This window comes from Carcharodon carcharias, chromosome 7 (genome assembly GCF_017639515.1).
Source record: "Carcharodon carcharias isolate sCarCar2 chromosome 7, sCarCar2.pri, whole genome shotgun sequence".
NCBI lineage: Eukaryota > Metazoa > Chordata > Chondrichthyes > Lamniformes > Lamnidae > Carcharodon > Carcharodon carcharias.
In genome coordinates, this window is record NC_054473.1 from 137,928,934 (window position 1) to 137,941,454 (window position 12,521).

At 42.2% G+C, this 12,521-nt stretch overlaps 1 protein-coding gene across 14 annotated transcripts in view; it reads right to left on the minus strand.

Moving 5' to 3' along the window:
- The window catches only part of fto (FTO alpha-ketoglutarate dependent dioxygenase), a 426,363-nt gene that overhangs the window by 282,361 nt on the left and 131,481 nt on the right, over positions 1-12,521 (minus strand). The window contains exon 8 of one of the 14 annotated variants that reach the window (XM_041191086.1): positions 10,851-10,876. The exons of the other annotated variants lie outside the window; for them this stretch is intronic. Within the exon in view, the coding sequence (XP_041047020.1) occupies positions 10,851-10,876 (26 nt within the window). The remainder of the gene's footprint in view (positions 1-10,850; positions 10,877-12,521) is intronic. 14 annotated transcript variants of the gene reach the window in all.

The window sequence follows — 12,521 nt, forward strand, 5'->3', positions numbered from 1 at the left end:
TGCACATGAACAAAAATATCTTAAGATATTCTACAAAGAAGGAAGCATGCAATATTTAAAAAGTGAGCTTTAACAAAGGATTCTGATCTGCTAACATCCACTTCATTTCTTGTTGTGTCCTTTTTAATTCTTTAAAATAAATATTTTTATTTATACTGTCTGTGTTGATGGCACAATCAGAATAACAGTCTCACAAGTGTTACAAAGACCAGCTGTCAAAGACAGATAAATTGGTATCAGTGGATAGTGAATAATTCAAGGAGCTTCAGCAATCTTGTCATTTTAACTGAATATGTTAATTCCGTCCTTCACAGAATCAGATTCTGCAGCCTTTCTCAACCAGTTCTCAAAATGTCATAAAAAACAGAAACAGGAAATAAATCATGGCATATGTTACAGGCATATGTAGGGCAGATTTTCAACTTCTTGCCCGGGCGTAAACCTGATGTTGTGGGTTGGCTGTTCATTATAGGAAACAGTGAATTTTCACTGTTCCATTGTTTGAAAATCAGGCTGTTCTTAGAATAGGCAACTGGTCCACAGTGACAGTTTTAGTCGATCCATAGGGCCAGCCTTACAGTCCATCCACAAGGCCAGTTTTACAGTCGATCCACATGCAGGTTATGCAGTCAATCCACATGCCCGTTTTACAGTCGACCCATGTGCCCGTTTTACAGTCAATCCACAGCGCTGGTTTTACAGTCGATCCACATGCCAGTTTTACAGATGATTCACATGCCAGTTTTACAGTCAATTCACATGCCAGTTTTATAGTCAATCCACAGCGCTGGTTTTACAGTCAATCCACAGTGCCAGTTTTACACTCTATTCAACGTGCCAGTATTACAGAAGATACAAAGTGCAGGTTTTACAGTCGATCCAAAACAGCAGTTTTACAGTCAATCCAAAGTGCCAGTCTTACAGTCATCAAGACGCCAGTTTTACAGTCAATTGACATGCCAGTTTTACAGTCGATCCACAGTGCCAGCTTTGCAGCTGATCCACAGTGCCACCTTTCCCGTTGATCCACAGTGCCAGCTTTGCAGCTGATCCACAGTGCCAGCTTTACAGTCTATCCACTGCGCCAGTTTTACTGCCAATCCACAGCACCAGTTTTAGACCTGGGCAGTTGATCCAAGGCGCCAGTTTTACACCCGGGCAGTTGATCCAAAGTGCCAGTTTTACAGTTGAACCAAAATATCGGTTTTACAGTCAATACAAAGTGCCTGTTTTGCTGAGAAAATGTCAGTTTTACAGTAGATTAAGGTGCCAGTTTTATAGTCGATCTACGTGCCAGTTTTACAGTCAATGTTCCAGTTTTACAGTCGATCCACAGAGCCAGTTTTAGAGTAGATCCACAGCGCCAGCTTTACAGTCGATCAGCATGCCAGTTGTACAGTCAGTCCACAGAGCCAGTTTTACAGTCAATCCACAGTGCCAGCTTTAAAATTGACCCACAATGCTAGTTTTACACCTGGGCAGTCGACCCAACATGCCAGTTTTACAGTCGTTTCACATGCCAGTTTTATTGCCGATCCACATGCCAGTTTTATTGCCAATCCACATGCCAGTGTTACAGTCAATCCACTGTGCTGGTTTTACAATCCATCCACAGTGCCAGTTTTACATCCAGGCAGTCGATCCAAAGCGCTAGTTTTACAATCAATCCACATGCCAGTTTTACAGTCGACCCACAGCACCAGTTTTACAGTCAATCTAAAGCGCCGGCTTTACAGTCGATCAACGTGCCAATTTTACAGTCGATCAATGTGCCAGTTTTACAGTTGATCAACATGCCAGTTTTACAGCCAATCCACATGTCAGTTTTACAGTTGATCCATAGCACCAGTTTTACACCCGGGCAGTCTATCCAAAGCACTGGTTTTACAGTCGATCCACATTCCACTTTCACAGGCGATCCACGTGCCAGTTTTACAGCCGAGCAGCTTGCCAGTTTTACAACTGATCCACAAAGCCAGTTTTACAGTTGATCCAAAGTGCTGGTTTTACAATCAACATGCTGGTTTTACAGTCGATCCACTGTGCTGGTTTTACAGTCGATCCACAGTGCCAGTTTTACAGTCAATCTAACATACCGGTTTTATAGCCGATCAACATTGCAATTTTACAGTCAATCCATGTGCCTGTTTTATAGTCGATCCATGGCGCTGGTTTACCAGTCGATCCACAGTGCCAGTTTTTCAGGCGATCCACAGCGCCAGTTTTACTGCCAATCCACATTGCCAGTTTTACACCTGGGCAATTGATCCAAGGCACCAGTTTTAGACTCAATCCACATGCCAGTTTTACAGTCGATCTACATGCCAACTGTACAATCAATCCACAGTGCTAGTTTTACATCTGGGCAGTTGATCCAAAGTGTCAGTTTTACAGTCAATCTACATGCCGGTTTTACAGTCGATCCAAACCATCAGATTTACAGTCAATCCAAGGTGCCGGTTTAACTGATCTTACATGCCAGTTTTACAGTCGATCCAAAGTGCCAGTTTTACAGTCGATCCAAAGCGCCAGTTTTAGGTGATCCAAAGCACCAATTTTACAGTCGATCCACAGTGTCAGCTTTGCAGTCAATTCACCGTGCCAGCTTTACAGTCGATCCACAGCGCCAGTTTTACAGGCGATCCACATACCTGCTTTACAGGTGATCCTTATGCCAGTTTTATAGTCAATTCACAGCGCCGATTTCACAAGCAATCCACAGTGCCAGTTTTACAGGCGATCCACAGCGTCAGTTTTACTGCCGATCCACATCGCCAGTTTTACACCTAGGCAATCGATCCATGGCACCAGTTTTAGACTCAATCCACATTCCAGTTTTACAGTCGATCTACACACCAGCTGTACAATCGATCCACAGCGCCAGTTCTACACCTGAGCAGTTGAGCCAAAGCGTCAGTTTTACAGTCAATCTACATGCCAGTTTTACAGTCGATCCAAGCCATCGGATTTACAGTCAATCCAAGGTGCCAGTTTAAATGATCTACATGCCAGTTTTACAGTTGACCCACAGTACCAGTTCTACAGTCGATTCAAAGCACCAGTTTTACAGTCGATCCAAAGTGCCAGTTTTACAGTCGATCCAAAGCACCAGTTTTAGTCAATGCACAGAGCCAGTTTTACAGCCAATCCAAAGCACCAGTTTTACAGTCGATCCACAGTGTCAGCTTTGCAACCAATCCACAGTGCCAGCTTTACAGTCGATCCACAGCGCCAGTTTTACAGGCGATCCTCATGCCAGTATTACAGGCAATCCTCATGCCAGTTTTACAGACAATTCACTTGTTAGTTTTATAGTCAATCCACAGCGCCGATTTCACAAGCAATCCACAGTGCCAGTTTTACAGTCGATCAATGTGCCAGTCCTACAGTCGATCTACTTTCCAGTTTTACAGTTAATCCACAGTGCCAGCTTTACGCTTGATCCATAGCACCAGTTTTACACCCAGGCAGTCGATCCACAGCGCCAGTTTTACAGACGATTCACATGCCAGTTTGAGAGTCAATGCACAGAGCCAGTTTTACAATTGATCCACATGCCCGTTTTATAGACGATTCACATGCCAGTTTTACAGTCGATTCACATGCTAGTTTTACAGTCGATTCACATGCTAGTTTTACAGCCAGTCCACCGTGCCAGTTTTATAGTCACTCCACAGTGCCAGTTTCATAGTCGATCCACAGCGCCAGTTTTTCAGGCGATTCACATGCCTGCTTTACAGTCAATCCAAAGTGCTGGTTTTACCGGTCAACAGGCCAGTTTTACAGTCGATCTATGTGCCAATTTTACAGTCGATCCACAGAACCGGTTTTATAGTAGATCCACAGCACCAGATTTATAGTCAATCAAAATGCCAGCTTTACAGCCGATCAACCTGCCAGTTTTACAGTTGATCTACGTGCCAGATTTACAGTCAACCACAGTTCCAGCTTTAAAGTTGATCCACAGCGCCAGTTTTACACCCGCACAGTTGATCCAAAGGGCCAGTTTTACAGTCAATCAACATGCCAGTTTTGCAGTTGATCCACATGCCAGTTTTGTAGTCGATCTACATGCCAGTTTACAGTCCTTCCAAAGTGCTGGTTTTACAATCTATCCACAGTGCCAGTTTTACATCCAGGCTGTCGATCCAGATGGCCAGTTTTACAGTCCATCCACATGCCAGTTTTACAATTGATCTACATGCCAGTTTTGCAGTCGATCCACAGTGCCAGTTTTACAGTCCATCCACAGTGCCAGTTTTATTGTCAATCCAAAGTGCCAGTTTTACGAGCAATCTACAGAGCTGGATTTACAGTCGATGCACAGCGCTAGTTTCACAGTTGACCCACAGTGCCACTTATACAGGCAGTCCACAGAGCCAGTTTTACAGCTGATGCAAAGTGCTGGTTTTACAGTCGATCAACATGCCTGTTTTACAGTCAATCCACATGCCAGTTTTATAGTCAATCCACAAAGCTAGTTAAACAGTCGGTCCACAGTGCTAGCTTTACAGCCGATCCACAGTGCCAACTTTACAATCGATCCACCATGCCAGTTTTACACCTGGGCAGTCGATCCAAATGGCCAATTTTATAGTTGATCCACAGTGCCAGTTTTACAGGTGATCCACAGCGCCAGTTTTACAGTCAATTTACATGCCAGTTTTACAGTCGATCCATTTGCCAGTTTTAGTCAATCCACAGTGCTGGTTTCACAAGCGATCCACAGTGCCAGTTTTACACCTGGGCAGTTGATCCACAGTGCCAGTTTTACAGGCAATCCACCTAGCCAGTTTTAACAGGCAATCCACATGCCAGTTTTACAGTTGTGCTACATGCCAGTTGTAGTCAATCCACAGTGCCAGTTGTACACCTGGGCAGTTGATCCAAAGTGTCAGTTTTACAGTCAATCTACATGCCGGTTTCACAGTTGATCCAAACCATCAGATTTACAATCAATCCAAGGTGCCGGTTTAACTGATCTACATGCCAGTTTTACAGTTGACCCACAGTGCCAGTTCTACAGTCAATCCAAAGCGTCAGTTTTACAGTCGATCCAAAGTGCCAGTTTTACAGTCGACTCAAAGCACCAGTTTTAGTCGATGCACAGAGCCAGTTTTACAGTCGATCCAAAGCGCCAGTTTTACAGTCGATCCAAAGCACCAGTTTTACAGTCGATCCACAGTGTCAGCTTTGCAACCAATCCACAGTGCCAGCTTTACAGTCGATCCACAGTGCCAGCTTTACAGTCGATCCACCGCGCCAGTTTTACAGGCGATCCACCGCGCCAGTTTTACAGGCAATCCTCATACCAGTTTTACAGGCAATCCTCATGCCAGTTTTACAGACAATTCACATGCTAGTTTTATAGTCAATCCACAGCGCCGATTTCACAAGCAATCCACAGTGCCAGTTTTACAGTCCATCCACAGTGCCAGTTTTATTGTCAATCCACAGTGCCAGTTTTACTGTCAATCCACAGTGCCAGTTTTATAGGTGATCCACAGCGCCAGTTTTACAGTCAATTTACATGCCAGTTTTACAGTCGATCCATTTGCCAGTTTTACAGTCGATCCATATGCCAGTTTTACAGTCAATCCACAATGCTGGTTTCACAAACGATCCACAGTGCCAGTTTTAACAGGCAATCCACATGCCAGTTTTACAGTCATTCTACATGCCATTTTTAGTCGAGCCACAGTGCCAGTTTCACAGTCCATCCACAGTGCCAGTTTTACAGTCGATCAACGTGCCACTTCTATAGTCAATCCAAAGCGCCGATTTTACAGTCGATCCACATGCCAGTTTTAGAGTCGATCCACAGTGCCAGCCTTACAGTCGATCCACAACGCCAGTGTTATCCTTGGGCAGTCGATCCACAACGCCAGTGTTATCCTTGGGCAGTCGATCCAAAGCGCCAGTTTTACAGTTGATCCACAGTGCCAGATTTACAGTTGATCCACAGTGCCGGTTTTACAGTTGATCCACAGTGCCGGTTTTATAGTCGATCCAAATTTGCCGTTTTTACAGTTGATCCAAAGTACCATTTTTACAGCCGATCCACAGCACCAGTTTTACAGTCGATTTAAAGCACCAGTTTTACAGTCAATCCAAAGCGCCAGTTTTACAGCCGATCCACAGTGCCAGTTTTGCAGTCGATCCACATGCCAGTTTTACAGGCAATCCACATGCCAGTTTTACAGTCGATTCACATGCCAGTTTTATAGTCTATCCAAAGTGCCAGTTTTACAGTCTATTCAATGTGCCAGTATTACAGAAGATACAAAGTGTAGGTTTTACAGTTGATCCAAAACAGCAGTTTTACAGTCGATGCAAAGTGCCGGTCTTACAGTCAACCAACAAGCCAGTTTTACAGCCAATTGACATGCCAGTTTTACAATCAATCCACAGGGCCAGTTTTACACGCAATCCATGTGCCAGTTTTACAGTCGATCAACGTGCCACTTCTATAATCAATCCAAAGCGCCGATTTTACAGTCGATCCACATGCCAGTTTTAGAGTCGATCCACAGTGCCAGCCTTACAGTTGATCCACAACGCCAGTGTTATCCTGGGGCAGTCGATCCAAAGCGCCAGTTTTACAGTTGATCCACAGCGCCAGATTTACAGTTGATCCACAGTGCCGGTTTTATAGTCGATCCAAATTTGCCGTTTTTACAGTCGATCCAAATTTGCCGTTTTTACAGTCGATCCAAAGTACCATTTTTACAGCCGATCCACAGCGCCAGTTTTACAGTCGATCTAAAGCACCGGTTTTACAGTCAATCCAAAGCGCCAGTTTTACAGCCGATCCACTGTGCCAGTTTTGCAGTCGATCCACATGCCAGTTTTACAGGCGATCCACATGCCAGTTTTACAGTCGATTCACATGCCAGTTTTATAGTCAATCCCCAGCGCCGGTTTCACAGTCAATCCACAGTGCCAGTTTTTCTGGTGATCCACATGCCTGTTTTACGGTTGATCCACAGTGCCAGTTTTACAGTTTATCCAAAGTGCCAGTTTTACAGTCTATTCAACGTGCCAGTATTACAGAAGATACAAAATGTAGGTTTTACAGTCGATCCAAAACAGCAGTTTTACAGTCGATGCAAAGTGCCGGTCTTACAGTCAATCAACAGGCCAGTTTTACAGCCAATTGACATGCCAGTTTTACAATCAATCCACAGGGCCAGTTTTACAGTCGATCCACAGTGCCAGCTTTGCAGCCAATCCACAGTGCCAGCTTTGCAGCTGATCCACAGTGCCACCTTTCCCGTTGATCCACAGTGCCAGCTTTGCAGCTGATCCACAGTGCCAGCTTTGCAGCTGATCCACAGTGCCAGCTTTGCAGCTGATCCACAGTGCCAGCTTTGCAGCTGATCCACAGTGCCAGCTTTACAGTCTATCCACTGCGCCAGTTTTACTGCCAATCCACAGCACCAGTTTTAGACCTGGGCAGTTGATCCAAGGCGCCAGTTTTACACCCGGGCAGATGATCCAAAGAGCCAGTTTTACAGTTGATCCAAAATGTCGGTTTTACAGTCAATACAAAGTGCCTGTTTTGCTGAGAAAATGTCAGTTTTACAGTAGATTAAGGTGCTAGTTTTATAGTCGATCTACGTGCCAGTTTTACAGTCAATCTATGTTCCAGTTTTACAGTCGATCCACAGACCCAGTTTTAGAGTAGATCCACAGCGCCAGCTTTACAGTCGATCAGCATGCCAGTTGTACAGTCGGTCCACAGAGCCAGTTTTACAGTCAACCAACAGTGCCCGTTTTACACCTGGGTAGTTGACCCAAAGTGCCAGTTTTACAGTCGATCAACATGCCAGCTTTAAAGTCGTTCCACATGCCAGTTTTATTGCCGATCCACATGCCAGTGTTACAGTCAATCCACAGTGCTGGTTTTACAGATGGTCCACAGTGCCAGCCTTACAGTCGATCCACAGCGCCAGTGTTATCCTTGGGCAGTCGATCCACAGTGCCAGTTTTACAGTCGATCCAAAGTGCCATTTTTCCGTCGATCTAAAGCGCCGGTTTTACAGTCGATCCAAAGCGACGGTTTTACAGCCGATCCAAAGCGCTGGTTTTACAGCCAATCCACAGTGCCAGTTTTGCAGTCGATTCTCATGCCAGTTTTGCAGTCGATCCACATGCCAGTTTTGCAGTCGATCCACATGCCAGTTTTGCAGTCGATCCACATGCCAGTTTTGCAGTCGATCCACTTGCCAGTTTTACAGTCGATCCACAGTGTCAGTTTTACAGTCGATCCAAAGTGCCGTTTTTACAGTCAATCCACAGCACCAGTTTTAAGATCCGCAGCACCAGTTTTACGGTCAATCCATAAGCCAGATTTACAGCTGATCCACAGCGCCAGTGTTACTCTTGGGCAGTCGATCCAAAGCACCAGTTTTACAGTCGATCCACAGCGCCAGTTTTACAGTCGATCCAAAGCGACAGTTTTACAGCTGATCCAAAGCGCTGGTTTTACAGCCAATCCAGTGTCAGTTTTGCAGTCGATCCACATGCCAGTTTTACAGTGGATCCACATGCCAGTTTTACAATCGATCCACAGTATCAGTTTTACAGTCGATCCAAAGTGCCGTTTTTACAGTCAATCCACAGCACCAGTTTTACGGTCAATCCATAAACCAGATTTACAGTTGATCCACAGCGCCAGTGTTACTCTTGGGCAGTCGATCCAAAGCACCAGTTTTACAGTTGATCCACAGCGCCAGTTTTACAGTCGATCCACAATGCTGGTTTTACAGTCGATCCAAATTTGCCATTTTTACAGTCGATACAAAATGCCGTTTTTACAGTCGATCCACAGCGCCAGTTTTGCAGTCAATCCACATGCCAGTTTTGCAGTCAATCCACATGCCAGTTTTACAGTCGATCCAGTGTCAGTTTTACAGTCGATCTAAAGCACCAGTTTTACAGTCAATCCAAACCGCCAGTTTTACAGTCAATCCAAACCGCCAGTTTTGCAGTTGATCCACATGCCAGTTTTACAGTCGATTCACAGTGTCGGTTTTACAGTCGATTCACAGTGTCGGTTTTACAGTCGATTCACAGTGTCGGTTTTACAGTCGATTCACAGTGTCGGTTTTACAGTCGATTCACAGTGCCAGTTTTACAGTTCATCCAAAATGCCACTCTTACAGCCCATCCAAAGTGCTGGTTTTACAGTCCATTCACAGTGCTGGCTTTACAGTCGACCCACAGCGCCAGTTTTATATGTGGGCAGCGAATTCACAACTGCAGTTTTACACCTTGGCAATCGATCCATCATGCTGGTGTTACAGCCCATCCACAGCACTAGCTTTATGGTCAATCCACAGCATCAGATTTACATCTGGGTAGCCAGTTGAAAATGTTTATTATGTCAATGGATGAAATTGCTTTATTTTATTTGATAATTAAACTCATATTTATCATTGGTAATAGAGTTATGTTTTGCAACAACCATTTCTTTTTTAGCTAACGGAACATATCTGCCTCTAGAAAGGTTAATGTAGATACAAAGTCTGAAAGAAGATGCATTAGGTAGAGAGGGTTTGTGGAACAATAGGTCATGTTGAAAAGCCAAGGTGCTTCACCTGAAGCAATATTTCATTTACCGGCTCTCCATCTAAAAAGTCTTTCCTTCACGTCCATTCTTGCAACATGATAAGGATCAAGCTCCAAGGTAGTCATCTACAACAATGTCTTCAATGCTTGACATTTCCTATTTCAAGCTTTTGCTTTGCTTATCCACATCTCTAGCAGCTTTTTTGTAATCTAGGCTCATCATCACAGAGGCACAGGGCACACTGTATCCCTACTACCAGGAGAGAAAAATTGGCTTGAAAATTGGCTATGATTCTGATCTCATTGTTATCCTTTATTGTGCTTTAAATTCAGTAATTACACCATTAGAGGGGATCTGTGCTTTTGAAAAGCCCACGCAAATCTGCTTAATTTAATACAGATAAATACAACATTTTTGTTTCTATTTAGATGGAGTGCAAGTTGTCCCTTTAGTTTAAACTAATGATTCCACATTTTGAAAATCCCTTAAAAACTCAAAGAGCAATTCCCTTTCAACATCCCAGGGAAGGGCTTACAGAGAAAAGCATTAGTGCTAAAACTTAAATGGCAACAAGAAAACCCTTATCTGTTCTTCCGCTAGTACAAGAGTACTGCTTTGTGTCTGCAAAAGATTTCTGGCACAGTGGGAAAACCTGGTCAATCTCATATTCTTCCCTGGGACCTGTCCAAAGTGCCAACAGCAGCTAAGCTGGATATTAATACACCATTAACCATCAAAAGCTGTCAGATATATAAGGGCTGAGCCATTTTAATCAGTTTTAGCATTCTCCCTAACAAGCTCAATGGTGATGCACACATTTTAAATGACATTAGTTTTGGTAATGATTGGTCAACCTCGCTTAGCATGTAATTTTCTCTGCGAGTCATAATAGATGATCATGATAGTTCTGATGACTCCATATTCTTTGTGACCTCAGAATATGGCTATTAACTAGAGAATTAAACAATAGAAGTCAGTCACATGCAATGGTTTGCTCTGATGCCTTTACAGATATTGTCATCAATGTATTCTCAGTAGGATAACACTCAACACCCCCGTCTGGAGGTCCAAAGCTGCAGATTACAACAGCTTAAGGAGACAAGTACTCACTTTTATATTTCTTTAAAGAAAATGTGTTTGAAATGATGATGTTTGCAAACCTCGCCTTGTTTATTCGTGTTTCACTCTGACAGTATTTTCATAAGTTGCATCTTCCTGACTGAATGTAGAAACTCTCCTCAGAGGCTCTGCTAATATAACTGTTAATGTTGCTTACTTGATGCTTTTTGCTTGTCTTTCATTCTGTGAAGGAGTGAATGTTACTTTTATCTGAGTGCAAAGGAGACAATGCCAGCAGCTAGCAGGAAGTAACTCTTATTAATCAAAATATTTCACAAAATGTAAATTAAACTAAACATTCCAAGGTTAATTATGCAGTACTTACTTACACACTATTAAATGGAACAGGAAATCAAAACATTTTATGAACAAGAAAGCATTAACAGAGCTCCTGGACAAACTGTTGGAATGGGCAACAGTACTTCAACACTAAATATTTAAATATGCGTCAATTAATTTTCTTTTGCTAAACTAGTTTCTGGCTCATTTACATGCAAAATTTTTAACATGGATTCCATTACCCATCTTTTTTCTTTACAGACACAAAAGTTGTTTTTAGTCTACCTCTGCATATTTTACCATTTTGCAGCTGATATAAATTTTAGCTGCCTTCAGGTTTGCATGATTTCAGACCTTAGGAGACGGGCTGCTATCCTACGCATCTAGGAACAGCGACTGCAAGTCTCAATCATCTCACAAGAGATTCTGGCTTTTTATGTTACCTCTTTTACTCAGAAAGCAAAGCTTGTATAGGTTCTTTTGAAAGGTAACTGTATCTTTGAATGGTGTTGACGGTTATCTTAATCTCACACCTGATAATGCTTCAATCTCAGGTGCCTTTTATGAAACACAAACATTTACTTAACCTTCATCTTTCAATAAATGCATCATTCATCTAATAGCTCATCATTTCATAGGGTAATATTTTGCAAAAATGCTTGATGCTTTATCTGGATGTCATTTTAATGGAAGGTTCAACATTTACATCACAACAGTGAAAACTGTGGGGGGAAACTGTCCACAGGGAGATAAAATGCCAGGAATAAATAGTGCCATTAGAATATGGTAAATATAAAAGATCTACTCTTGACTTGTGCTTTCATGAACCATGGCACCTTGAAATTAGAAATTTAATAATAATTTTCTTCCAAACAAATAGTTGAAACCTATCTGCAAAACACAGGGTTTTCTCCCCCCCCACAACCATTCTGCGGCATTTTGACTTAAGTTGGGTTGAATATATACATCATACTGATAACAATGAAATCTGTCCCAAAAATATTGTCAATATAATGACAATTGTATATTTTAAATTATAACTCTTTTTAAAATAATTTTAAAATGTTAGTGTGATCTAAACATTATTAATATTATTGAAATTTTCTTCTTTATTCCTTTGGAAATTTCCTTTATAATGACTCTAATAATACTTTGTGCTTTATAATGTTTGGAATATAGACTCCTAGCCTTAAGCACAGAAAATAACACACACTCAATTTTGCTTGTTTTCTGGGTTAGCAGTAGAATCTTTTTTTTGTCCGTTCCAATTTAAATCTCCAATTTAAATTCTTTTAAAAGATTTAAGGTAGTGTAATTTAAAAACGAGTCAAAATGGCAGGCAGAATACACAGTAAAATTATTCATTTATTTTCTTCAAATTGCACAAAAATTATGAGGCAACCCCAAGAATGTATTTTTGAAGAAATGCAATTAGCTTTAGTGAAGGAGGTATTGTTGACCAAATTTATTGGCACTTTATTCAAAATGATATTATGATATTCTGAAGAGTATTTGAGATTGGCCAATAAAATTCAAAAACTGTCATTAA